The sequence below is a fragment of the Crocodylus porosus genome, unplaced genomic scaffold (assembly GCF_001723895.1).
Source record: "Crocodylus porosus isolate Cpor-Errol unplaced genomic scaffold, CroPor_comp1, whole genome shotgun sequence".
NCBI lineage: Eukaryota > Metazoa > Chordata > Crocodylia > Crocodylidae > Crocodylus > Crocodylus porosus.
Genome location: NW_017728948.1, coordinates 55,650,487 through 55,678,251, shown reverse-complemented (window position 1 = coordinate 55,678,251; position 27,765 = coordinate 55,650,487). Strand labels below are relative to the sequence as shown.

Genomic DNA, 27,765 nt, shown 5'->3' with positions numbered 1-27,765 from the left:
GGAGAAGCTGGGGGAGAGTCTGCGATTTAGTATAAGAAAAGCTGTGGCAAGGCTAGGAAAGGAACAAAGTCCTTGGCAGTGTTTCTTTCTTATTGGGTGCAAGATGCAAGCTGTGCATTTCTAACAATACTCCATTTCTAACAATATTCCATTTCTAACAAGAATCTGGTTGAGATCAGTGATGATCCTCTAGCATCCATTTACTGGTCTGTGTAAAATTAGTTGGTGGCTTAAGTCCTGTAACTAGGAGACAGATGGTCCCACCACTGGCCTGGGCACTGGCAGCAGGAGCTGCAAAGACTGAACAAGGATGGAGATTGATAGTACTTTTTCCTCTGTAATGTATGATTTGTTCTCCAGAGGAAAAAATGAGAGCAGAGCTAAGCTAATAAAGTAACAGCATTATAGTTATCATCATTAATCAGTAGGGCTGTCAGTTAATCACAGTTTAACTTGCACAATTAACACAAAAACAAATTAACACGTTAATTGCACATATCGTTTTGACCAGCAGAGTGGATGAGCTCCAGACCAGCGGGAACTTGTGCGCACAACCCTGATCCTGGCCTGCCCCACACCTGCTTCAGATTCACCCACCCATGCTGAGCAGTGGCAGCAGCTAGGCAAAAACTTCCGCTTGGCACAGGGAAAAAGCAGCCCCTCTCCCTCACTGCTGCTGGGCCCTTATCACTGCAGCTGCCCAGAGCCCATGCCCGGACTGCCCTACGGCTCCTCTCTGCAGCCATCACTGCTGCTTCCAGGCCACCCAGCAAGGCCGTGGTAGCAGTGCAGAGGAGCTACAGGGCAGCCCAGGTGCAGACTCCAGGTGGCTGCAGCAAGAAGGGGCCAGTAGTGGTGAGGGGGAGAGGCTGCTTTTTCTCTGCGCTGAAGAGCAGCTTCTGCCTGGCCACTGCCACTTCTCAGCATAGGCAGATGAGTCTGGAGCAGGTGTGGGGCATCCCAAGGTCAGGGCTGTTTGCATGGCTTTCAGCTGGACAGGGTGAATCTAGAGCAGGCACGGGGTGGGTTGGGGCTGTGCGCTGTTGGTAGTGTGGGGAGGAGCCCCAGGGCGCACAGGCTCTGCGCTCTTGGGTGGGAGGTGCTGACTATGATTAAAATTGTGGTTAATTGTGACTATTTTTTTAAATCTTGCATTAATTATGATTTTTTTAAATTGTCAGCCCTATTAATTAAGTTTTTTTTCCACAATGTTATGGGTGAACATGCTAAATCCTAATATAGTTTAAAACCTAATACAATCACCCTGACTTCTCATATATTACTAGCTCCTTGACTCCTTGTGTTTCAAAGAGCAAGCACCTCATCCTTGCTTTCAAAGGACTAAATATTCTTTCCTTAATTTCCACTCTACTTTCAGTTCCTTAGGAGTCCTTCTCCATCTCTGTATTTCTTCATTGTGCTGCATCTTCTTCCTCACACTCTGTTTCTCCCTCCTTTCATGCCATTTTGTTCTTGAAATAGGACTCTAAGTGGACGGGAAAAGAGATTTTTCTCCCTTTCTTCAAATTCCATTTTTTTAAATCCACTTATCCTAAGAATCCTTCATATCTCTGTGTGCCCCATCTTGTTGAAACTGTCTCTTCTTTGACTTGTCATTTTTTGCCTTGTCTACCTTAGATCAGACACATGACATATCTTGTAGCTAAAAAAAAATGGGTAAATTTAGTGTTGTGCAAATGATCTATTTTAAATATTTCTAATGCTTTCATTACTGTAGAATCTAGTTGCCAACAAGAACAATAGTTAGACAGTAAATTACAGTTATTGCCAGTAGAGAAAAGTAGAAGGTTAGACTTGTGGTTAAAACTTAGGTCAAAGATGCAGAAGATCCTGGGTCTGATACAAGTCTGTGCAACTTTCTTCAAATCACTTAAATCTTACTTTTCTTCATTTTTACTCCTCTACAAAATGTTTATAACTATAATAATAATATTTATCACCACAACATGAGTGGTACAAGGCTTCATTCTTATATATAAACTGTTTGAGATCTTTGGATACTCTAAAGTGTAGAGTATTATTAAATAAGTGTTCTTAATGCTAAAGTGCAGTAAAGATATACTTTTAAGATATGGCATCAGAGATGAGTGAAAAGGTGATTTTTAGGTAGAAGCCATTCATGAACAGAAAAAATTTTATTAAGGGCCCAATGCATCTGTTGTGTAAGTGCTCACCAAAAGTCTTGCAATCAAACCTAAAATGCTTTATCGTTTATAACCCAAATTTGTGAATGGTACTTTCCCAGGTTTTTTCAACACTTTGAGTGGCACTGTTTTAAGAAATAATGTGATTTTGACCAGATTTTAGTTAAACTGGTACAGTATTTAAATTGATTTAAACCCATTTCCAGTTAATTTACAAATTGCATTGATTTTATGGGTAGGAATTAAATATTACAACCAGTATTAATTAATTAGAAACAAACATGCCTCTTTGCAAGGGTATGCACCAGTTTAACTTAATTCTGTCATCAATATAAATTAAACCAGTGCAACTTGTGTGTAAACAAGCTCTAATTTTTAACAAGAGCATTCCATGCTCTTTCACAGGCAACATGAACTCAGCAACACTTTGTTATTCTTCATCTCACCTTCTTCAAAACCCTCATTCCAATAAAACTATTGTTCTTCCTTTTACCTTCCCTGCCATCCTGATTCCAGTTCCCCCACACTCATACAGAAAGCATTTGAGAATATGTTTGCCAGATGTGAAGGCTCTTTTCAGGCTTGCCTCCTTCATGGTCTTTTTCTTGTTTCTGCTGAAGTAGCGCTGCAGAAATTTCTGTCTTCTCTAATTCAGGTGGTCAAAGTACATTACAATGCATAATCAGCCTCTTCCAATCAGTGTCATGATGACTCTGTGTCCTGTAATTGCCCAAGAATGTAGCCAACAAAAACAGGACAAGTAGTTACAACACTACAGCCTCATTATAATGAACTACCCTGGTACTGGGAGAAAAGTTCATTAAAAGCATGTGTTTGTTATACTAATAATCAGTATGATGCACCATAATAAAATCAGTTCCAGCTGTTGGGATGGTTAAAAGTGGGGCTTGTTACAAAACAGGGGTTTTTATAATGAGGTTGTATGGTAGAGAGGTATTACCTTGCTTATTCAGCAACTGGGAATAAAATTCCCTATGGTGACTTATCAGAGGCATGTCTTGCTTGGGGCAGTGTACTTGCAATACTAAATGGAATGGACTATGTGGAAAATATTATTTCATGGGCACTAAGGTCTTTAAGGGCCCTGCATTTTATGAGCTAGAGCTGCATTTTAAACTCATAACCTGCTGCTGTACAAGAAGCATTCAAAAAATAAAGGTAAATTTGATTGAGCTAGTAGGAATTGGAATTGGGTAAGATAGGAAGAAGTAGTTGACTGAGCTGGTAATGCATGTAAAGTTAAGCTTGAAGACAGAGTGTAGCTCCATTCTCTTGTTGACTATTAAGGTAAATTAATGATCTGGAGCTGTGTAGGAGTTTCCAGAAACAACACTATAATAGCCAGCTCACCAGGGTTAGCAGCCTGCAAAAAGGAGAGATATTTATTCTTCAGGCAAATCGCTTATTTGGGCACCAGACTACATATACTTTATACCTGACAGATCACAGTGCAGAAACAACAACAAAAACTTAAAATAACAATAGTTAATATAAAATATGAGGCTGGCTTGGAATAAAATGAATCAATTGTGGTATCTGATGGTATGCAGGCATTTTCAGAATTTGAGAGAACTCTTTTACTTACATTAAGCAGCTACTGAGTGATTTGTATCTGTGTATAGTCTGTGGCAGTCATTTTGGTCTTTTAAGTGATTAGCAAGAAATGAGCACTTAATTAACAGAAACTATACAAGGGAGTAGATAGCTTAGGAAGTTGTTACTGAGACACAGAACCTTTCACTTCTGGTTATGACGACCTAGTGGCTGGTTAGCATCCATCTCAGCCATTTGGCTGACCTTAAGTGAAGTACTAATGTGTTTACCGTGCATGGCAACCTGTTTTTTTGCCCATCAAACCTTTTTTTTTTTTAACTTTTAAAACTACTTTACCTAGAGGAAAAGTGGACTGTATGTTTAAATGCAATGCCTAAGTCTGATTTATAATCCTATAACCAGGAATTAATGTGATTATTAGGCATAAGGTCTCTACAGTATCATACAAAAATTTTCTATTCTTAACATTTTCTCTATAAAGTTTTTAAATTGACCTATTAAACCAACCAGTGGTAGGATTCAGGCTTAAAGAAAGGAGGGTGAGGTACATGCCACTGCCTGCCTCTCACCCCATGGGAGGCAATGGGGCAAAGCACAACTGGAGTCCTGGGATGGCACTGCCATTGATGGGGATGGGCCAGAGAGCAGGGGCACAAACAGGGATCTGACCACTGCCACTGATATTCCTGGCAAAGTTGGGTACCCAAGCAGCACCAGCTGGAGTAAGGCAGGAGTGGACCTGAGACTGCCCAGGGCAGCTGTGGTAGTCGGTGGGTCCTTCTTTTCTGCCCTTGGGGAACACCTGGTGGGACCAGGTAGGGAGCATCAGCATGGGGGCCCCAATTGTGGGCAGTATCTAATGGACTGCTAAGCTTGGCTGGGGTCAGAAGCAACAGCCTGCTTCCTGCTCACCACCTCGCATGCCCTCTGCTGGCCAAAAGGAAGAGCAGAAAGAGAGAACCTGCCTGCTGCCACTGTTGTCCCTGGTCAAGTCTGGTATCTTGCAGAGCCACTTGCTGCAGTCCCTGGCAGGAGTGGCTCTGGGACTCCCTCCCCTGTCCCCATGCCTGAGATAGGGACACTGAGGAGGGTTTGCACCCTGGGGGGGTGCTGCCGAACACAAGAGGGGAATCAGTCTTACTCCAGCGACTCAAAAAACAGCTTCCACAGCTTGATCTGCACCCAGTTCTTACTCCAGCAGCAGCGTGGTGTGCATGCATCAGACTGCTGCTGCTGCAACAGCAACACCGTGGGGCTGTTTCTACTGCCAGGGCACAGACTCTGCCAGGCAGACAGAACCATGCTGGCACCCTACTAAGATGGCACCCCGGGGCTGGTGCCCTGCCTCCCTCCCTCCTTCCCTAAGTTAAATCAACCTATTAAACCGACCATGGGTAGATCCTGGCTTGAGTGCGGTACATTATAGGTTCGCCCTTTCTATGTCTACTCTCTGCCCACTCCACGCTCCCACCCACCCCTTTCGCTCCTGCACCACTGGAGCCCCTTGGATCCACCTCTGAAAACAGTCATGGTGCTGATAATACATACAAGACATGCATATGATATGCAGAAGCTGAAAGAGCACTCTCCTTTGCAGTAACATTTTTTGGGGGGGGGGAAATTATTCAGAGCCCTGCAGGTTGATTCTTCTAACAGAGAAGAAGAGTTTATTCCACTACACTTAGCTGTCACTGCAAGTCAGTAAATAAAGATCAAAGCAATTAAACCAGTATTGACTGTTCTGACCTCCCCCTGTTTGAAAGCTGTCAGCAGAGAAAATGCCTTGCAGGCCCACCTAATGCGACACGTGCTCTGATTAATATTTCAAAATTTCAAATGTCTTAGAAGTTACAGCTAACAAAAATGCGAAGGCAGGAATATAACCGATGACTCATTTGGCTTGAAGTCATAGCCTCTGGAGATTAACAGCTGCCCTCCGCGGCTTGCAAGGGTGAGAGTGTTATTAGCGAACTTGTCTTTCCCTGACTGGCTAAGGGAGAGGTGTGGCTCCCACTTGTCAGATCAGTGTTGGCAAAGCCGTGTGCTCCAGGTTGGGTCAAAATGAGGCAAAAAAAAGAGAAATGTTTGACTCGTGAATCAGATGCAGGCTACCCTGAGCAGCTGCAGTGTACAAGCCCTTCACTGCAGCTCATGATCTTGCCACCACCGATAGGAACCGGGTTGAGGATCTGTTCCAAATTTCCTCAGGGCTTTGAAAGCGGATCTCACGGGGGGCACTGCAGAAACGCAGGCGGTGTTGGGGGGGAAAAAACAAGCAGAAATAGGACCAGGCTGCAAATGCCCGGTGGGAATTAGGTATTACCCTGCTGTCCCCAACACCCCTGCGAAACTTTCCTGGTGTTGTGATCTAGGGCTCACGCTGGTCTTGGCAGGGAAGAAGGGGGAGACTGGCACAGTCAGTGCCGGAGTAAGTGGGGGGCGAGCGGGGCGACTGCGCCGGGTGCCGAAGCGAAGGGGTCCGACAGGCGCTGCCCAGCCGGGGCCGCAGCCACGAGCGGCTCGTGTGGGCGCGGGGGAAGGACGGCTCCCGCCGCTGCGTGCACGGGCATGGGGGGCGCACGGCCCGCATCTGCGCGGGGCGAGGGTGGCCTGCCGCGATTCGCAGCCGGGATGCTGCGGCCGTTCACATCCACACCTGCTTGGCCGGGTGGGCCCAGAGATGTCCCACAGGGGCAGTTAGATCTTCCGGGCTGGCTGAAGATTTGCTCTGAGGTATTGCTGACGGCCCCCAAACCAAACCCCGAGGCAAACAGCCGCTCCCCCCCGCTCCTGTCCGGCGGGCCAGGGGGAGGGGCGGGGAGGCGGGGCCGGGGCCGGGCTCGTGGCACTGAGGCGCTCTCCAAGTGGCGGCGGAGGCGCCCGCCGCCCGCGCGCACGATGGCCCCGGGCAGCCGGCGGAGGAGCCGAGGGCGCGGCGCGCAGGAGCGGAGCTGAGCCGAGCCGAGCCGAGCCGAGCCGCGTCAGGTCCGCGGAGCCCCGCGTCTCCCGCCCCATGTGCAGGGAGCGGCCGGAGACCATGATCCTGACACGTAAGTCCCGCTCCGCGCCGGGACCCTGCGGGCGCTTCCCCGCGCTCCGCGCCGGGGCAGAGCCGCCCGGCCGGCTCGGGACAGCGACCGTGCCCGGGACGGCGAAGGGGGCAGCGGGCAGAGCCCGGGCAGGGGCGTCTCCCCGCTCCCTTTGAAGTCCCCGGTCATTATCCGGCCGCCTGGTGCCCGGCCGGCGGCGACGCCTGGCGCCTTTGATCCCCGGCGAGGAGCAGGCGTCTCCCGCCGCGAGCAAACAACCCCCCGCCGCCCCGCGCGAACCGCGGCCCCGGCCTTTGTGCTGAGCCCCGGGCCCACAATAGCCTCTCCCTCCGGCTAATGAACCCCCAGCCCCGCCACTGACAGGCGCGTTCGCCGGAGGGGGGCTAACCTGCTTCTTCCCTCCAGCCCTTTGCCTGCGATTAACCGAGACGGGGGAGCCGAGCCGCGGGGCCTCCCCCGGCCTGGGGCTTGCCCTAGGAGGCTGCCTGGTCCGGGGAGTATCCGAGCCCGAGACGGGCCCGGGAGGGAGGGTCCTTGCCCCGTGGCAGAGTCGCGCAGACTTGCCAACTGAGTCCTGCTCGGCAGAATGTGGAGCTTGACTGCTGGGCTTTGTCCAGCTAAATTTGGAGCGGGTTTGGCCTTGACATAGATTAACAAATAAAAGAAAAACCCAATAAAATAAACCCCCTTCTCTTTCCCCTCTATTCTTTTTTTAATAAGTGCTTCTCTTTTTTCCTTTAACCAAGAAGCCAGGATTTCTCAGGGCAGGAGCTTTGATTGGACCGACTATGTAGCTGGGATAAAGTTGCACAGGCTTTCCAATGTAAGATGTTCTTGGGGGGGGGGGCGGGAAGGGGGTGTTACATAGGTCCCTCACTGGCAGAAGGCTCTGTTTCTCCCCTGAGGCATCACTATGTTTTAAAAAGCTGGTTCCTGTGCAGGCAGAAGATAACTTTATCTTGGCTGTTGATTTACAGATTTTTTTTAACCTAAGTGCCACCTATTTGAATGCTCTCTGATCAGGAAATTCCCATCAGGGATGATACTGCCAGTCAAGTTACCCTTTTTTTTTTTTTTTTTTTTAATGCTGTTTGCCATAAACTGGAGGGAAGATAATAGATAGCCAAGCAGACTGCAGAGCAATCACTGAATGTAAATCTATCAGCAACTGGACATTTGACTCATTCAGCATCCATCTGGCCAGCAGACTATTGCTGATCCAGAGCATAGGTGCCTCCATTAATTCCTCCAGATTGTCTTACTTACCATGTCGCAGCAGATGCTTTCAGTATCCTATGAGTTACCTGATCTGCATTTCCAAGAGATTCCCACCCCTCTGCTCCCCAGATGACAGATTAAAGTTATCAGGCTGTTTAGCAGACAGACTTGGAATTTATTTCAAGATTCATGATTAGGAGCCGTAGATACAGTTCAGGGTTTGAAATACATTTTATGCAAACAGTGTGTTGCTGATGATCTATCAAGATTCCTTTTCCACCAGTTTAGTATGAGCCAGTGCACCTAGAGAGTTGCACCGTGTAACTTCTAGGATTTGTCCAGACCTTTTTTTTTTTTTGTCTTGATGGAATACAGCAAGATTTCTTTGCTCAGATCTTTACCACTGGAAAATACAAATATGCTGTTTTGATGGTTTATACACAGAGAGAGCGCTCATTTTCCTGGAGTTCTACTGGCTGCCCTTAATACCGCTTTTCTAAAGAGAAGTTAAAATGTGGAAGGTGATCATTTTTGTTTTACCTAAACTGCAAAGGTCATATTGCTAACTTTTAGAATATGCGGGAATATAGTTGAACTATATTCTATACAGTAGCAAAGAACCCAGGTTGTGGCTGGATATACTCCTGGCTTGGGTCAGTCATTAAAGCCAGTTCTCTCATCTGCTCCCGTGGGACAACAGAAAAAGTAATACAAATAAGAGTTGTAAGGGGTATACTTGTAGACCATGTATTCCAGCCCTGTTTTGGGAAGCCCATAATAGTCATCACTGGTAGGACTGTGAGGGGTGAGGAAAGTTACTGGAAGAAAGTTGGGCTTTTATTTTACATTTCCTTTCAAGAAGGTATTTTCCATGTTGTAAGTAGGTTTAGGTATGGTCTTTATAGGATATAAAAAAAAAAATTTAAAGGTGGAGTTTGTGTAATATAAACCTTTCTTGATCAAAAGTCCAAATTATCTAAAAACTGAGTTGCTTGGGGCCCAATCCTGATTCTGTTGAAATCAGTTGGAGTTTGATATTGACCCCAGTAGGAACAGAATTAGGCTCTTTGCCTGCTTTAAAGAAAAAAAAAGAGGAGGAGGAAAAGAGCTTCTGTACTGAACAGGATGGTCCTTTACTGTAAACAATAGTTTCTCATGCTTAACTATCTTTCCTAGCAACAGGAAGAAGGAAATGAGGCTATGCAAAGGGACCCTGACAGGCTCCAGACAATGCTAGACCCACCCTACATTCACGCTGTACAACCAGAGAACTTAGAGAAATAAAAATAACTTCAGATGTTTCCCCTTCCTTCCTCTACATGTTACAGAATATAACCAAATCAAACGATTCACTGTTTTAGTATTCTGAGATTGCACAGTGGAAAAGGGGTAATGTTACCTGAACTCATTTAAACATCTCAGTGATGTTTCCTTACAATTGCAACTGAAAGGGTCAGTTTTCCTTCATTATTTTTCTTGATTTCTGTGATTAAGGAAAATGCTGTATAGCAAAGCTGAAAGATACAAGTAAGAAATCTGAGGTATTTCTGGAATTGCTTCTTCAAGGAAAGAAAAGGAAAGAAAAAATTGTTAGCATTGAGATGAGCTGCAGAGTTCTGTAAACTTTCGGTCTGTGAAGTGACTGTGACTGTCAAACCAACTAATCCTAGTAATTTTAGCAATTCCAAGCATATTTCTTACTTGTCTCTATGTTTTACCAGGCTGAGGTACGCTGTAAATAATTGTGTGTGGTGCAGGATGTCAGGATTGCCTTGTTTATTTTTTACTGCAAGGCTGATGAATGTAGAGGAATGTGAAGGCTGTTGCTTTTTCAGCAGAGGCTGCATGTGTTTGTGGAGTGGGTTATGTTATTGAAGATAGGGATGGAATTACAAGTCTTAAATTCTTCTTTCCTCCTCCAGTGAATACCATGTTTCCAGTAAAAATGCTTCTGTGTCTAGACTAAGGTGCTATGATGCATCTTTGGGGGCGAGAGAAAAATCACAGTTTGGGTTCCTTCACTGATAAGGAGGGGAGGCAGCATGGCCCAATCAATAGGGAAGGCCTGGAGCTTTAAATTTGGGTTCTTTTCCTCGTTGTTCTCACTGAGAACCTCATTGTGCTGTGATTGTTCATGGTGGGCACATCTACTCATCCTCCTACATAGCCATTGTGATGCGCTGCGTCGCCATATGATGCATACGATGTGGTGATCACATGAGTCTACACACGATTGGCAGCTACTTTGCTGTAACAGCATGCTCTCTGTTTTAGCGCTCTGCTACAGCAAAGTAGCAGCGAAAGCTAACCATGTGCTGCATGCATGGCACGGTACAGGCAGTTACTGCACCATGCATGGCTCCATAACAACATCACCATAAGGCAACATGTAGATGTGCCCATTGAGTAGTACCTTATTCTGGGATAGTCTTCTGGAAGCCAGTGGAACTACTTGTGACATAAATTACTGTTCAGCAATAATCAAGAGTAGTAGAAGCAGGTCCTATACGACCTTGAGTCAATGCAGTTTCTGTTTCTCTATCTGAAAACCAAAAATAATGTTATACATCTCTCTGAAGCAATCTTAACACCTGTAGATTAAAAAAGCTGCTTAAGTACTAAACGTTATAACTTTATTACTAGTGTTGCTTCTTTCAAGTGATATTTCATCTTCAACAGACAGTTGTGTTTCTCTTGAGAATGATTGTGCCTGGTAAGACTGGATTATAAAAGTTGATCTCAGCCTGTCTTGCAATGCAAGCTAGAGAGACTATCCACAGGTGGTGAAGAGGAAGAGGTTTCAAAATTTCTTGGAAGCACAGTTTCAATAGACTTTCTATAAAAAAAAAAAAAAAAAAAAATTTCACCAAAATGTGTTACATGTTTTGAAAATCACTCTCCAAACTCAGGCTATATGCAGAAGTAAATACATGCATACACATGCACGCATAGAGAAAAGAGCATATATAGAAGAGGTGAGTTGGGAGTCTATATAAGCTCATGTCCAGTGGACATCTCTTCCAGTAGACTCCCTCCAGAACTGCTTCATGGCAGTTACTTCAGCCTAAGGATTACAAAATGCCCCACACATGTGGTAAATCTTTGCTTTGTGGGGAAATGGCCCTTGGATCTAATGTTATAGATCCACTAACTGCCTTGTCTCCATCTCATCTCATCATGCATGCTAAGAAGCAAGGAGCCCTGCAAACCAGAGCCTACAGTGTATGAAGTTCTGTTTTTCAGACTTGCCAAATTCTGCCTGCTCCATGCAGCAAAACTGTAATGACTGCACTGCCATCAGGCCATTCTGTGCCCTTACGTAGGCTTGGCCTTTAGTTCTGTAATATTAAGCAAAGTATTTTCAAGTGGGCTTAGTCGTTTGGTTCCTTTGAAATATGGTGCTATAATTCTATCTGTAACATATATGTGAAATTTCTGTTATTTCCTGTATACTTGCTTCAAGAAAATCCAACTCTTGCACTCTTCAACGTGCCCAGGCGACAGTCTGGAAATTACCTTAAAAAGTTGTGAATCAGCTTTTGTGAGAGAAGCTGTCTTCCAGCAACTGCTCCAGAGAATGTATCGGCATGGTAATTTGACTGCCATATCTGAAGGATTTTTATCTCAACAATAAATGCCTGTATTTTATCTTAAACTTTAAAACAATATAAGTTTATTTTTGTCTTCAAACAAAAGCGTGGAGCCTGCTTTAACATTTGTTTTGTTAGACAAGTGGCCTCTTAAAAGAATAATTATCCTGGGAAGCAATCCAAACAAATATATATATAACTAAATCATGTTAAATGAATACCTAAAGAAGGAAGCTGCATTTTGGGTGATGGGGGTGGTGGCAACAAAAAGTAATTCAAAATCCTGAAACCCAAAATACTTTTGATTTGGAATCCAGACTTCTCAAAGGTCTAGTATTTCACTGGATGTTTATTATTCTGGAGGGGTCTCCCAATCTCACAGCACCACCAAGCCAAGAGAGGTACTATCTAATATTCTTTGGCTTAAGCAGGCATGACCAACCTATATCACAGGTGCCACAAGTGGCGCAGACAGCCTGTGTGTGGCACATGGCAGATTGGGGAAGGGACAGGCAGCACAGTGGAAGATAGAGCATAAATCAGAAAGCAAACCAGCAAATTGAGGAGGGAGCACAGGGAAGGAAACAAAAAACAGTGTAGCAGATAAGGCAGGGAGCACAGGGTTGGGAGCAGAAAGGAGACCAGGCAGGGGAAGGCAATCAGTGGTATTTGGGGAGGGTGCAGGGCTAATTTGTGATACACCTACCAGAAAAGTTGGCCCCCACTGGCTTAGAGGAGCAAGAACTGAGCTGGGAGTCGCAGGAAGTGACAATCTGTTTTTCTTCCACTGATAACAGTTCTTTATATCATCCTGTCCTATTATTCACCAGGCCCAGTAAAAGTTTGTGTCTACATTTTTTCTCAGTATAGATTTTTATATTTAGGTCACTTGAGGGTTTCTTCCCTTTTTTTCCCTTGTCTCCACCTCCACTTTTTTCCCCTTCCACCTTTCTTTAAAACATCATGGAAAGCAGAATGTTGGTACAAAAGAAAATAGTTCATTACAAACAAGGCAGAGCAGCCAACTTTTAAAAAGATATGTTGTACGTTACATTACAATGTAGTCCAACTTGCTTTCTCGATCTCTTGGTATGGAAGGAAAAGATGTATGCTATTCATGTGCTCAGCATACTTATATGACTAAACAACGTTTTTTGGCTTGCATCATACTTTATGTGGAGAAACTGGATGTGTGTTTAGTGTCCGAAGAAGAGTAAATAGGTTTCTTCAAATTCTTCAAAACGCAGGTTTGTGTTGAATTAAGGATTAGGCAGGAGACAGATTCACACTTGTAGTCTTTGTGTTAGTCTTCATGAACAGATATATTTTGTACAGGTGACTGGTTTGCACTGATCACTGCTGGTATTTTGAAACCAACCACTGAATTTTTCCTCCACTCCCTACCTGTAAAAAGGAAAACAGCTACAAGTTTGCCCCATTAACAAATATTAAAGTAATATGACTGCCTTGGGCAATGCCACATTTATTATTTTTATCTAGATATAGGGGACTAGTCCAAAGCACTAAGGGCTCAACTGTCCCTAGTCACGTACAGAATTTTTGGGAGGTAGGGCTGAGAGCACAGGGAGCCTGGTACCCCTTATCAGGGGTCAGGTTTGGTGATAGTCTTGGTGGTAAGCCTAAGGATTCTCTGAGCCTAAGGGTTATTCTTTCTTCCTTTTGAATGGCTTTAGGAGCAAGAGCTATTGTCACAGTTTTAATTCCAAATTGCCCAGCCGAACCAATGCCCTGCTGGAAACCAAGTGTAACTCCAGGATGTTGCCCTGAAACTTGTATTTGGGGCAGGATGTTATTCTGTGCTCCCGCCAGGCGAGGTATTTAGGCACCACTTGTACATCAAGTGGCCACACCAGCCATGTCCAGTGCATATCCTAGTAAGGGTTGTCCACATACTCTGTGGAAGGTCGAAGCCCAATTGTTGCATTATTGGATCACAAGCAAGGTGTTTATTTGGGAAAATGTTTTCTGCATAAGGGAAAGGGATTATTGGGCAGGATTATTCCAAGTTAATATCACTGCTGGCACTAGTTTCCCTGACAAGGACTTTAGCCCTGATGTCTTTTCCATCCACCAGCTGTGATATCCTACTCCCTATGAAAAAAATCTGTCTCGTCTATTCCTCTGGAGTCGTCATACCTGAATCAAGGAGTTCCAGTAATAACAGTTCTTTATATCGGTTCCAGTTGCATTCATGGCAGTTCCTAAATAGGTCAGCTTAAAAGAGTAGTTGGACTAAAAGCAACCATGGCATGGGTTCAGATTTTAAAGAAAACATTTTATGGGACTAAGGGATAGGTGAGAATTCTGAAATAAATGTGTGTGTTGAATAATTCCTGGAGAGCTGTGTTATCTGGTTCTTTTATAATCCACATCCTTTTCGAGTAGGGCCTGCTCCCAAGATCTTTTGAAGTGAATAGAAAGACTCCAATTGACTTCAGTGAGCGTTGGCTCTTGGACCTAAATGAAGTATTTTAAAGCCATTTAAACCAAAATCCGTTTCTCTCACTTACCCAATGCTTCCAAATAAATGTACCTTGAAACACTCTTGAAATTATTTTATATACTGAGGCTTGTAGAAAGTAGAGTGGTAATACAAGGCAATCAAATTGTGACACTTGAGATCATATTATACAGTTTATGTTGCTTGCTAAAATTATCAATATACACTAACAGCTATTAATGTATTTTGACTGTATTTTGTTGAAGAAATAAAATGGAAGCACTAAACAGAGCATTTGTGAACCTGGGAGCTCAGTCCTACTCCTCTTCAAATTTAGCTTAAAGGAGTAAACAAATATTAAAGCCTAACTAATGAAAGTGAGCTTCTTCTGGCTCTTCCTCTAAAATGGTGAATTCTGGTGTCTTTATAAAAGGTCTATTTAAAAATGGTACTCAGGCTTTCTAGCTCTCATGCTGATATTTTTTTCTGAAAGCCTGTGAGTCTAATGCCTTTTCCTTTAGTTCTATTTTCTTCATCTTCTCTTCCCACAGCAAATTCCACACATAACTCTACTTCTTCTCCAAATGAGCTGTGGTTTATACATAACATCAACAACATAGCTATACTGTTTTCCTGCATGGCTCCATAAATTGGAAGTTCTCTTCCACGTTTGATACCAAGCCAGTCAAACACAAGCACAAATTTTCTTTTGTTGCTTTCCTATAATCAGAAAGTGTTTGAATAGTTTTTTTCCCCTTTCTTTCTAGAGTTTTTATTATTAGAAAGCAGTTTGTTTGTTCAAAAACTGGGCCATTGCTAATTTTGGGAAGGGCAGGAAGGAGGTGCCACACACAGCTTCTTTCAAAGAGTTTACACTTCTTCCAAAATGATTTGGCAAGAATGGAGCAAAAAGCAAAGAAATCTGTATGGGCATCTGTATTATTTTGGCATGACTACTGAAGCATCCAGGACTAAATGGGAACACACCCTAAATGAATGTAGATCAGGATAGATTGAAGCCTACTGACATTTGAGAGTAGATCAAAAATAGTCCATTTCTGCAAAGTGTAGCATGTTTTGAAAGTGTAGCGAGAAAAGGGAACTCTCAGGATAGAAAGTTTAGTTTTGCTTCAGACCCCATGATTGGGCACCAGTGCCAAATTAATTATGGTTTAATTCAGTTAACTGGCTCAGTAGAATTAACCAGGGATTATTTTTGCTCAGAATTATCCTTAGATGACTTTAGCCCATGATGATTAAAAAAGGCATAAGTAAGACACATCCACATTGAAAAGAAACAAAGTGTCAAGTTGTCTAAACATCTAGAATTTAAAACTTTATTACTGTAATAATAAGAATAAATTCACATCTGCTTTTGGGCAAGAACTGTTATCAGGACTTCGAGAGCATTCATGAATATTTTTACCAAAATGTAGTAGTTGTATTAGAAGAATTAGCTTAAATTATTATGTACAATTTGGTCCATCTTCTCTGTCCTGCTGATGCTTCTTAGAAGTAAAAAAAATGGTGTTGCTTCCTTGAAAGGTGGGCAGCACTCTGTCCATAATAATGCCAGAAGGGTAGCTAATTGTGTAGTCTTGAGAACTGAGAATATGAAAGGAAATGGGTGGGTGATTGAGGTCTGAAAGATCATTAAAATTAAAGTCACCTTAAGTGGCAGAGTGGTCTGATCAATGCTGACCTGGATCTGATCTAGATCAACAATGTTATTTCATACCATTTGAGAGAATATGATTCAAATATACAGAAAAAAGTTTGCTTCCCAAATTGCACAGAAGGTGCTGAGCTCAATCCACAAGATGGAACTTTTCCAAATTCTGAGCTAGAGTAAGTGGTTTGCAAGGTGTTCTTGAATAGTTCAAGATGCTGCTTTGGAATTGCCAGAGATTTTTTCCAAAACACTGCCAAAAATTTAAGAGGACAGACATTTTACCAGGAGAACAGTAGGGAAAGCATTCTGGCTGTGCTACACTTATGCAATATAAATTCAGTAGTTTATACAATGTTTGTTACTGTAATGATAATGCAAGTTCTAGATGATAGTCAGTCACATCACTAGCAATCATTTTATGAGCAAATCATTTTGGGCTTCTGTTCATTTAGTGAGACAAATCTCTTCTGCTAGCTAACTGTTGGAAAATAGTTTCTTCCATATTTAGCAGAATGGCTTTTGAGCAGGAAAGTTTATCTAAACTAGGACTGTGAATCGAAACTAAGACACCGTCTTTAAGGCAAGAAAAGAATGGTTATTTTTTCAAAGGCTCTTGTAAAAATGTGAGTTGTAGCTTTGTTTTAAAAAGCCATTTCTCCCTTGAACCAACGTCATAATGAGATTTGATGGTTTTAGAGAGTAAAGATTCTGTCCAGCCTCAGAGCGGCTCTGTAAAAGCAACCACCATGACACAGCCAAAAAACATGGTAAGCAGTGGTGTTTGGAAGAGGTAATGTAACTTTGCTTGATTGTTTGTATTATGGTTAGCACTTAGCTAAAGATGTAATTGATGTGTGTCTGTGTACAGATGGATGGGGATTATAAGGTGTCACTTGGGGCTTCAGAGTACCATGCTGAAACCTTTGCCAGAAATGTATGGATTCGTGGCAATTAGAAAATGGAGAGGGGGCAAGGGGTGAGTATAAAGCAATGCTGAAAATCATTGTTGAATGAATGACGTGTGACTTAAGGATCCTTGTCTTTGTGCATTGGTGCTGTGGTCTATCAACTTCAGGAATCAAGATACTGCAAAACTAAACAAAATGAAGGGAGGGTTAGGAATTCCTATTTTTACTTACTGGTTTGGAGGAGGATTGGGACATCTTAACATCCCAGGAAATGTGTAAGTATGGTCAAATGGTTCCCAGCCATGCACAAAAGGCGCTTATAACCTTCATTTAAGCATGTAGGGATGCTTTGTGAAACAGACTAACAAATAAAGTCGCTTCCAATACAAATTTCCTGTTTCCTCCTTAATACATTTGCCTGTTACTTGCTGATACAAGTCCCAAGAATAAAGACTTCATTGTACTTCTGTTGTATTTTTAGTTTCTAGTGAATTTCTTGCATATAAAGAAATTTTAAAGAAAAATATTTAATGATTTTTCACACCAGACCCACCCCTTGCTTGAAGAAAGTAGCATGAGGCAGATGTCTGAAAAGCCATAGATAAGCTGATATATCTTACTGTAATTGGGTATTCTCCTGTGGAGGAAAAAATACAAGGTTTAATTGATGTGGTCATTCGAATCCGTTATTAAGAGGTGACATCTAGCTTTGGAAAGGAAGTGGCATATGTATGGGATACTGTTAGTTTAGGCAGTATAGCCATCTGTCAGATTGTATATCAATATCAATCTTTAATTATTTAACAAAATTCTTCATGGGATTAATTGTGTACTCACATGGTGAAAACTGGTTTATGGTCTCAAATGAACCTACACAGTGGGTATGTCTATGCAAGGCACTACGTTGGTGCGAAGCAACGTAGCTCACTGCTATGGCGATGTAGTGTTTGCTTGCTGCTACTGCACAGTAGCAACAAGGTGCTGCACAGTAGCTCATTGCTGTTGTGCAGTAGAGTCGGAAATGACCCATGCACGCCAGGACCACGTAGTACCAACTGTGCAGTGGGGCACACCTGTAGATGCACCCAGTTCATTGTAAAGTGGTTTACAATCACTTGGATTTACAATCACCCTTTCTTCCTGGTGTCCCCAATGATGTCCTTTTTCAAATACAGGTAGCCCCTATCATTCATATAGTTATCTCAGAAATCAATTGATTCCTGGGGTTACAAAAAAAGGTGAAAAAAAATGGTAAGGTGAAAATGCTAAAGTAAGACCCAACCCTTCCGCCCTCCCAGCATGTCTCTTTCCCTTCAGAAGCAACCTCTGTGTAATGGCAGCCTTGAAAGTCATCTTTCTTTTCTCCCTGTGTTTTCAGACCTGCACTGAGCCAGCCCTCCAGTCACTTAGACAGGCACTTGCACCTTATCCCTCTTGGGCTGGGATCCTTAGAGCCTAAGAAGTGATGGTTCTGAACTGGAAGGGAGGACAAGGATGGGCTTGAGGTTCTTCCAACCTAAAACAAATGCTCTGGCTGTTGCACCCAGCTTTTCACTAAAATCTTTTATTTTCAGAAAAAGATTTCAATTAACTTGTGGCCCGTTCCTTTGTGGTCTTTCCATAGTTCCAGCTATCTGACTTATCCTCTGTCTCTCTCATTTACTATGACAATGGTCTGTTGTAGCCACGTTGATCTAAGTCCATAGGGAGACAAGGTTATTTTGTTAAATCTGAAATCTTTTATTAGACCAACTCAAAAAAAAATAATTTTTCCAACTATTTATGTAAAGAAGCTTTCTGGCACAAACACCCTTCATCAGGCTGAGGAAGTATCTACAAATGGTCTGTGCTCTTCCTGGATGAAGTGGTAAAATAGCCAGAAGCCAGTAAGTATGCAACAAAGCCAGTCAGTTAAAATGTAAATTGAGGTGGTCAGTAGGTGAGAGACAGATGGGGGGTGGGAAATGAATGTAGGTGTAATCAAAGGATGGGAGACAGGATGGTGCGGGGAGAGGCAATGAGAATTGTCTTACTGTAACACATTTTGCAGGGGAATGCAGCTGATCTGCAGGCGGCTTCTTATGTCATCTGTTCAGTACAAACCACTCTGGGTACTTATACAGCGGGATACAGGGGCAAAGGCTAGTATTTAGACCTGTTTGAAAAAAAAATCATATTATAAATTGCTTTTCATATTCCAGCTGGTAGATGGAGTGTGGTTGAGATGAGCACAGATAGCTCCTAAACTACCTTCTGTTCCTCTGACCCTGGGCTGGTTGTAATAAAACGGTCCCAGATACTGCTTAGGACAGTCAAAGAGCAGATCCCTATTATGTGACCTGTTTTGTCATCCAAGGATCTACTGGAGCAGTAGCTAGCCTCACTGCAAGTAGCAAATTTACTCAGGATTAGTAACAGTGCCATAGCACTTGTGTAAGCACCTAACAGAGAGCAAACTCTGTTCCAGGTCAGCCATCCATCTAGGAGGAGGGGAGATAATGCCCTGCCTCCCGGAGCTGCCTGCTGCTGGGGTGGGCTCTGCCATAGAAGGCTAGGTGGGGACTATGTTGCCCTGCCCTGGCAGCAGGGAGCTCCCAGCCCCCACTCCACCATCATGACTGGGGGGCTGGGAGGCCCTTATCTCCCAGCCTGAGCTCTGCACTCTGCCCTGGCATCAAGGAGCTTCCAGCTCCCGCTCTTCAATCACAGAGCAGGAGCTGGAAACAAGCTCCCCACTCTGCGATCACAACTAGTTGCAGATTAGGGCCCAGGAGCTCTCTGCATGGGGATAGTTCCCCGCCCAACCTAGAACTGGCTGGGACCTGCCCCTGACCAGAACAGTTCCCAGCCAGCCCCAGGCTACGCGGGGAAGCACGTGCAGCCTGGAAGTGGCTGGGGACTGTTGTGTTTCGAGCAGTCCCCAGCTAGCTTCAGGCTGCACATGCAGACCTTCCTGTGCAGCCCAGGAGCTGTCTGGGAGCTGCCTAAGGCAGGGGCAGGTTCTAGCTCTGTATTCTGATTTGGGTGACTGAGGCATGGGCCTTGGAAAGAGCTGCAGGGGTAGGGTAGGTCCCAGGCCCCTGCCCCGATATGCCAGTGAGGCAGCTAGCAGACACCTAGCTACTAGCTGCCCCACTGATGGGTCGGGGCATGGAACTGGTACCTGCCCCTCCCCTCTATCTCTTTCCAAGCCCTGTGTTCCTGATCAGAAGACAGAACCAGGAGCTCCTTGCTGCCAGGGCAGGGTGACATTGTACCCAACCCAGCAGCGGGCAGCCCCCCAGGGCCAGGAGATAGTTGTCTCCTGGCCTAGTACTTCCTGCCAGTTTGTGGACTCACACCCAGGGAGAGCCTAGAGCTCCCCTCAGTGGTAGCAGGGGCAATTGCAGAGCTGCAGGAACCAATGCAAATCTGCTCCCCAATTTCCGCATGTGTACACACCTGCCTGAAAGGGTTTACACCAGCTTGGTTTACTACACCAATGTAAATTTAGGCCACAGTAAATGCACATATCAACACACCCCTGGGATGAGGAAGCTAGCATCTCCTCTTCCCTGTCTTCAGAAACCATTACACAGCTCATCTCACAATGGAGGCATTGTGAATTGTAATGAGTGAAATGGGCACCTGAGGGCATTTGTATACATACATGCACTGCAGTGCCAAGCACTTGTATAAGCGCCTAGCACTGTGTTGAATACAGTTGTACAAGTGGTGAAATGTGTATCAGCACTGAGAAAACAGCGGCTCACTTTTGAACCAAAACACCTCAAAGGTGTTTTAGTTCAGAAGTGCACTGCTGCCATTTTCTGCATGCTAACATGCATTTCACTGCTTATACAACTGCATGCGACACAGCACAGTGCTCATCAGCTCATGTGCAGAGCAGACTCAATTAATCAAGTCCGCTCTGACCCATCGGATCTCTGGCATGTTGCAGGACAAAAAGGTGTGTGTATAAATGCCCTAAGTTTCTGAAGGATTGGACATTAAGACACTTTCCCTATGCTCAGCCTTCCTCATTGGCTACCTCCAGATGCCACTGGGCTTCCCGTTGGCACCTTTTGGAGGTACATATGCTCCCTATCATCTGTGTGGAGCATGTAGGCACCTAAACCTGAATCGCTACTGGATGTTCCCGAATTCTTTCCACAGGCTTTCTGGGGATGCTAGGCATCTAATTTGGTTTAAATGAATTGCTTCCCTGAGCAAGGAGTCTAGTATTTAAGTACAGCAGTGACTAAGTGTAGGTGTTTAAGGGACCAAAACTAGATTCACACTGCTTCCCAGGTATTCCAGAAGGCTTTCAGATGGAGATTGGGGTAATGCAGTATCTGCGTGTAAATGAATGCTGACATTAAACATATCACACCTCTCCTGGAACATTGATCAAGCAACCCACTGGTTCTTAAATCACTACTCCACTGCTGTTGTGTGGAAAACAATAATAATGGGAAAGGAGGGGAGGACAAAAAAAAAATCTGTCCCAAGAAATACTGTGATGCAGATGATTATTTTTACCATTGGATTTTAAACATCTCTGAGAATTTATTGAAACTTATTAATTGAATATTGCTTGTGTTTGAATCTCCATAAATAGAAACTATGAAATGTCTTTTTTACTTGTATTTTATGCCTTTAGCAAAATCAGAGACCAAGAATACATTTGGGTAGGATTTCTCTCTGCTTTCTTTTATATTCTTCTGGAGTCTGCCTAAATTAAAATCCAGCATTGAATACAACCCCAGGTTTCTTAGGACTTACAATTGGAATTGAAGAAAAAACATACTTAATGAATAGCTGGGTCGGTATGGCTGTACGTGCTTGTTCTCATGTTGTCCCTTAATCCAAAGGTGAAGCAAACACAAGTTGCACAAATGCTTGCCTCTACTTCAGTGAGGGGATTTCTGGCTATTTATTTATCTTGCATGTTGTGCTTTGGCTCTCCTTGACATCTTGATTTGGATGCATATCTTAGAGGAGCAGTAGACTGCACCTAGCAAACAGAAAGCTTTTTATTTTAACCCTGCAGTAACTCTGGAAGCTCATCATACGTGAAATCATTTGGCATTTTGGGTACCATGCCATTTGAGTTTGTGGTGCGCATGCGTTTGTGGCGATGTTGTCTATAAAGTGTGCCACAGTTACAAGATAACTCCACTGCTAGCAGTCCTATATGCAGTATTTTGTATTAAACTTAAGGAATGTGCTCAGTGAAATAAATGGGAATGGTACAGGTTCAAAGTAGGTGGCAACGTTGTCTAATTGGTTGTATCTAATTAAGCCTTTTTGTTCTGGTCCATCAAGAACACTGAATGTAGTTGAGGCTGGATAAACATTAAGAATTTCTGATCTGCTCACCACCTGTTTGATCAAGTAAAATGTTAAAGAGCTAGCATAATACATATAATACATTATATGTATTAACAGAGCTGTTGAGCACTGTACAACTGCAGGAATAAGAAAGTTATTTTCCTTTTGTAAGTAAGCTTCTAATTCTTACTTCTGTATTAACTAGCATTATTAAAAGCTAAAGCAAGGGCAATACTGTTCTTTATGTCCCTGGATCTGCAATACTCGCAAGCAGAGCTTTAAAAAGGCAAATAACTTATCTTTGTATGTTATCTTCAACATCAAAGCAAGTGACTTTTAACTTTTTTTTTCTCACTTGCCTAATTTAATCAGTATGAGGTGAATCCCTTGGTAAAAATGGACCAATGACAAGAAAAAATGCCACAATAAATGGCCACTATGCTACATTTTAAGTTTGTTTACTGTGGATAACCAGATTTGGTTTCTGCTGCTTTGGCTGTTTTGCCAGCAAGCTGCAACAGTTCGTTATGAACATGTATGTGTGGTATCAATACTATTTCTTTAGTTTTTGCAATGAACTATTACTTCTAGATCAAATATAAGCAGAATGCTTAACTATTTTCACAACTTTATTTTCTTCTCAAAGTGATATATAATATAGCAGCTGCCCATTGAAATTAAAATCTAGCTCAATACAGTTTTGGTTTACACCATAACTGCTCTTCTAGAGCTGTACTTAATAATCATTATGTTTTGGTTTGTGACCTAATGAAATACCGATTTCTGCATTTCTTATAGGGTAAAAACACAAACTAATTAGATAATACTATATTTCCAAGAAAATGGTGTGTAATCAATGGATACATTTCTTTTCTCCCAAGTGCCATGTGCATGATTAGGAATTCTTTAATTTTGCCAGTGGTGGGTAAGCAAAAATTATTTGGAGAGAATATTGCATATGTAAGCCACGTAATTTGTAGGTGCCCTGTGGACCTCCAGTGCTGCGTACTTCTGACTGGGTAGTAAATACATGCTTGAGTGAGCTGTAACACAATGTTTCAGTTGTTCATAGGCTTGGTGTCTATCAGTACTATCTAAATGTTAAAGCACGGGGTATTACAAGCTTTATTAGGTAGTTCTGTCAAGAGAAAACAGTTGTGCCAAGAGATTACATGATTTATTGAAAGAATACTGTTTGCTTCAATTGCAGCACCAGTTTCTCCGGGTAGACTAGTCTATTATAGCAGCAGCTGTCATGTACACTTATAATATTGTAATACTGAGCATTTTGTAACTGAGATGAGCATTACTGAAGTTCCAGTATCAATAATGTATGGGTCACAAAAGAAAAAACAAATCAAACTTGAAACAACAAAACCTAGAAAATAAGAGCTTGCTATTTCATCAGCAGGGTTCCTGGTTTTCCCTGATTTAAAAAAATCACAAATTCTCTGATTTAAAAACCCCCAAATCCATGATTAAAATAAAACATATATAAAATAAAACAAAATATATATCAATTGAGCACAATGTTTTATTGATATATATACCATTTTAAAGCAAATTGGAAGTCTACCATTGTCTCAAGCGTTGCAGTAAAATAAATTCTAAGCACCTATAAATTTTGGTATTTGATTTTGGGTTTTTTATCATGGAAAATCAGAGCTCCCCTTACCCCCTTAGCTCACCAGGATGCAGGTTCAGGCCTCTTACTCCCCACCCACAGCCCCCTGGGCACTGCTGGTGCCCCTCACTCCCTACCCACATCCCCGTGCCCCCACAGCCCTGCTGGAGGGGGCCGCCAGCTACCAGGGTTACAAGGCCAGGCACCCAGGTCTGCAGCCCTATGCCCCCCACAGCACTGCCCAGACCCTGGCTGCCACCCACAAGAGGTGATTGCTGCTGCAGCCGGAGCGTGGAGCCTGGCTCTCCCTCCCCCATGGGTAGCAAGGCTGGAGCAGAGCCCGTGGTGGGATAAATGTGGGCTGCCTGTTGCAGGCTCAGGCTGGAGAGAGGGGCTGGCACTCCACCTCTGCACACACTCCCAGGGGCACGTGCCCTCCAGATCTGGGTACAGGGCTGGGGTGGGCTGGCCACTGGGGGTTTAGGCTCCCTGACTTGCTGCCCTCCCCAGGGCCTCAGCCTGGCAGGCGAGACCCAACATGGCAGGGCAGAGTGGGGCCAAGTGGGGAAGCTCATTGCAGCCACTGTGCTGGCAACATGCCCACTGCCCACCTTGGAGCAGTGGGGGCACCGGCACGGACGTGTGCCCCTCGCTGCTTCAGGGTGGGCAGGGGGCACTTCGTCAGGTCAGGGCAGGGCTCACAGCAGCTGCAATGAGCTTCCCTGCCTGGCCCTGCTCCACCCTGGGCTGTGGAGACCCTGGGGGAAGGCAGCAGAGTGCAGAGCCCGAGCCCTCAGCAGGCAGCCCACACCCGGCCCACACACACATCTGGGGGGCACATGCCCCCCTGTCTCCTCAGGGGCACATGTAGCATTAAGGAGCCAGCCCCATCTCCCAGACAAGCCACCCACAACCCCATCCTGCTCCTCTCTGGGGCCTTGCAGCGGCCCCAAGCCCCATGCACTGCCTAGCCGGATGGCGGCCCCAGCCCTGCCCTGCCCAACTCCCTCCCTCCCTATGGGGACCTCAGTTCCCCACCCCCCTCCCCACTTACCTGTAGGAGCTACTCTCCAGGCTGCTTGGTGGCCATGTGCATGTACATGCACCCTGCCTGACCGCCCCCTTCCCACTACCCCCCAGCCCCTTGCAGGCTGAAACTCTGCCAGCCTACAGAGAGCTCTTTGCAGAAGAGCAAAATCTGCATGTTTCTCTGTTAAAATGAAATATCCACCCTTTTCTCAGGTAAAAGGGAAAATCCACGGGGGTGGGGTGGTTGTTTTTCCACGGGAAACAGAAACCCTGATCCCTGTTCATCAGGTATATTGCTGCATATTTGCATGCCCGTTTTGTAACCAGAATGGAAGAAAAGGTACAAAAGAACCTTTTTCTCTGCAACTCACTGATCGGAGGGTGCTTTGCTTCTCTTCTCTTACAGAAATAGAGGCCAAGGAAGCGTGTGATTGGCTGCGGGCAGCAGGGTTCCCACAGTATGCTCAGCTTTATGAAGGTATGTGGCACATTTGCAGAAGCTAACTTTTCTGCCATTGAATGACTGAATGATTGATTTGCTTATTTATTTTACCTGAGTTTTATTATTTAGGCAGTACAAACTTTTCTCAGAAGCAATATTAACCTTTGAACTCCAGCATGATGAAATGTTTTCACAATTTTTAGGGACTGGATGGTTTCTATGAGCAATTACTTATGCATGCATACATACAAGTTGATTAATATATACCAAAACCTACAAAAATGCTCAAATACCATGGTGATTTTTAAATTGTTGCCAATCATAACTCTTGGGGCAGTGCAGGAACTCCCAGTTTTTTTCAAGGATTCAGCTTTATGTTAATAACATTCCTATTTGTCATCTCATAGCATCCATATGCCAAAAAAATTATAGGAAGGTATACAATTTTCTCTAATGCAGTTAGGAATTAGCAAACCGGCAGCAGACCGAGAACCAGAAACACTGATCCCTTGTCCTAGATCTGATGTTGATATTAGTTGTCTCTGGTTTAGTGACATATGTCAATCCTGTCTCAAAGGATACTATGAGGACTAGTGAACAATCCTAGCCAAATTAAGCATCACTTAGAAGATAAATTACATTTTCATATGTCAGCAACATTTCTTGTGTTTCACAGAAGATTCACTCAAGACCAGGAGATGTTTCTAGGCCTGCCCTTCATTGGTGGGAAGCTTTTAAGAGCCAAGTAAGACTGTAGATCCATCAACGTCTGTTACCCACCTCTATGGAGGTTGCACCAGGGCCCAGCCTACCACTGCCAGTGCAGTTCCTCTGCCCACTTCTTTAAGAGAGGCTTTCTAGTGGAGCCACAGGAAGCAGAGGAGGTACAGAGAACCCCTGTGTCAGTGAGCAAGGACCTGTGCACACGTGGATAGCCCTTGCTTCCCAGGATTGAGGCAGACTTAAACCTGTACTCATTGTGCAGGTCTGAGAGTGAGACTGCCTCAGTCTTCCACACATATATGAAGTAATTTGAAGAGAACTCCTAGCATAGGAGACCTTTAATGCCCAAGGTTCCCAATGTCAGCATTTTAGTGAGAGATTATTCCATGTTTCAGTTTTTACAAAGTCCATATTCCAGCAAAACTCTGTTGATTTCATTGACGATTTGTCCTCATATTTTTAATCTAATGAGGCTGATTTTGATGAATAGACAAAAGTCTTGTTTTTTAAACAGTGATGCAGTAATGTCCTTTGTTTTGTTTGGGTTTTTTGGTTCATAAAAGTGACTTGCATTATAGTGAAATTATGAAGTGCTGTCATACCTACCATTTCCTCTTCATAAAACAAAACCCCCAGCTGTTAGTTTTAATGCTGCATATAGTCAGTCCATTATTTACAATGAATAATTGTTGGAAATTGCAGCCAGTGCTATGCAGGACCTCTTGAAAAATGATCTACTTGGGCTTTAATTTGCAGCTGCATTGGCAATGTGAGAAGATAATAGCTCTTGCAAAGGCAGCACTTGGTAATTCTTTTGTGTGCCTGTTTAGAAATTAAATTTCCTTTTATTATGTCTCTCACTCAGTACTGACAACTGAGCCAAGAACACACTTTCTTGGGGAAGGGGGAGGTGGATTGGGGACCATAGTACCATTTGTTGTCAAAATCCCATGGGCGCAGTTGTACACTTGGAAAAGTGTTGATTCTTAGACACTTGAGTGCTTTGGGGCTTTATGCTTTACTGATGCATAAAATCTCTAGGAAATTGTCTGCACTCAGAAAAAAATCCTTGCTTGTGATTTTCAGAGTCTGTTTGCAGTTGTTTTCCGTACAGAGAAAATAAGGTTTTCTGAAGCTTCTAAGTCCTGTTTGACTTCAATAGGACCGCCCAAGCGAAAGCACAATTTTGTCTAATCCGCTGAAAAAAATAGCTGTCCTATGTTAAACCAATATACTACTGTCCTTTTTAAGTCGCTTTGCCAGTGGCTCTGTTGATATCACTGAGATAAGGATCTCTTATACCATGCACTACTGCCGAGTCACCTCATGAACTGTTAAATAGTCTGAAGTAGACTTTTTTTTTTAAGTGGACGGTCTAAAGAGATTCCCTCTCAGGGGAGATGGAGCTACTGATGAACACACCAGCAGAATTTTCTAATATTCTGTGCATTTATTTTGGCCCCATGATCATCCTGAACGTGGCTAAAACTACAGAAGACACCATAACTGTTATGGGACGTCACATATATTATGGTTCCAACTTAGTCCCCCTTAGCAGCGCCATTGATTTCAGTGGAATTTAGATCACACCCTTGGCTTTTGGGAATTACTTGGATCTTTCTGCAGAAAAGCCAGTATTGCTTGCAGTTCTCATAAAATGGTATTAGCTGTGTTTTGTTCCTGACGCAGAAGTGAAGTGAGTAATTAATGTGATAGATAAAAGGTAATATAATCTGCTTGGTCTACAGTTAGCAATATTCGATTGGTCCTGTTGATTTTAGCACTTTTAATTCCCTCTCTCCTTATCTTTAGAGATTTAAAATCTTTACAGTGAATTGCTGTTCCGTATTACACATATACTCCATGGCCAGGAAAAAAAGGACCTGAGCTTCTTCTACAGTAAATCCAGAGCCTGTTTCTGTATTGTTTATACACCCAAAACTTCCAGGATCTTCAGCACCAAGTTTGAGCTGAGCAAGGAATGCAGGATCAGGA

At 43.6% G+C, this 27,765-nt stretch overlaps 1 protein-coding gene across 4 annotated transcripts in view; it reads left to right on the top strand.

Moving 5' to 3' along the window:
- DLC1 (DLC1 Rho GTPase activating protein) overlaps window positions 1–27,765 on the top strand; it is a 408,242-nt gene that overhangs the window by 348,403 nt on the left and 32,074 nt on the right. For 3 of the 4 annotated variants that reach the window (XM_019552800.1, XM_019552797.1, XM_019552801.1), the window contains one exon: window positions 25,012–25,083. In XM_019552800.1, the coding sequence (XP_019408345.1) occupies window positions 25,012–25,083 (72 nt within the window). Of the gene's footprint in view, window positions 1–6,635; window positions 6,791–25,011; window positions 25,084–27,765 lie in introns of those variants that run through there. The other variant, XM_019552802.1, reaches the window with a different exon arrangement.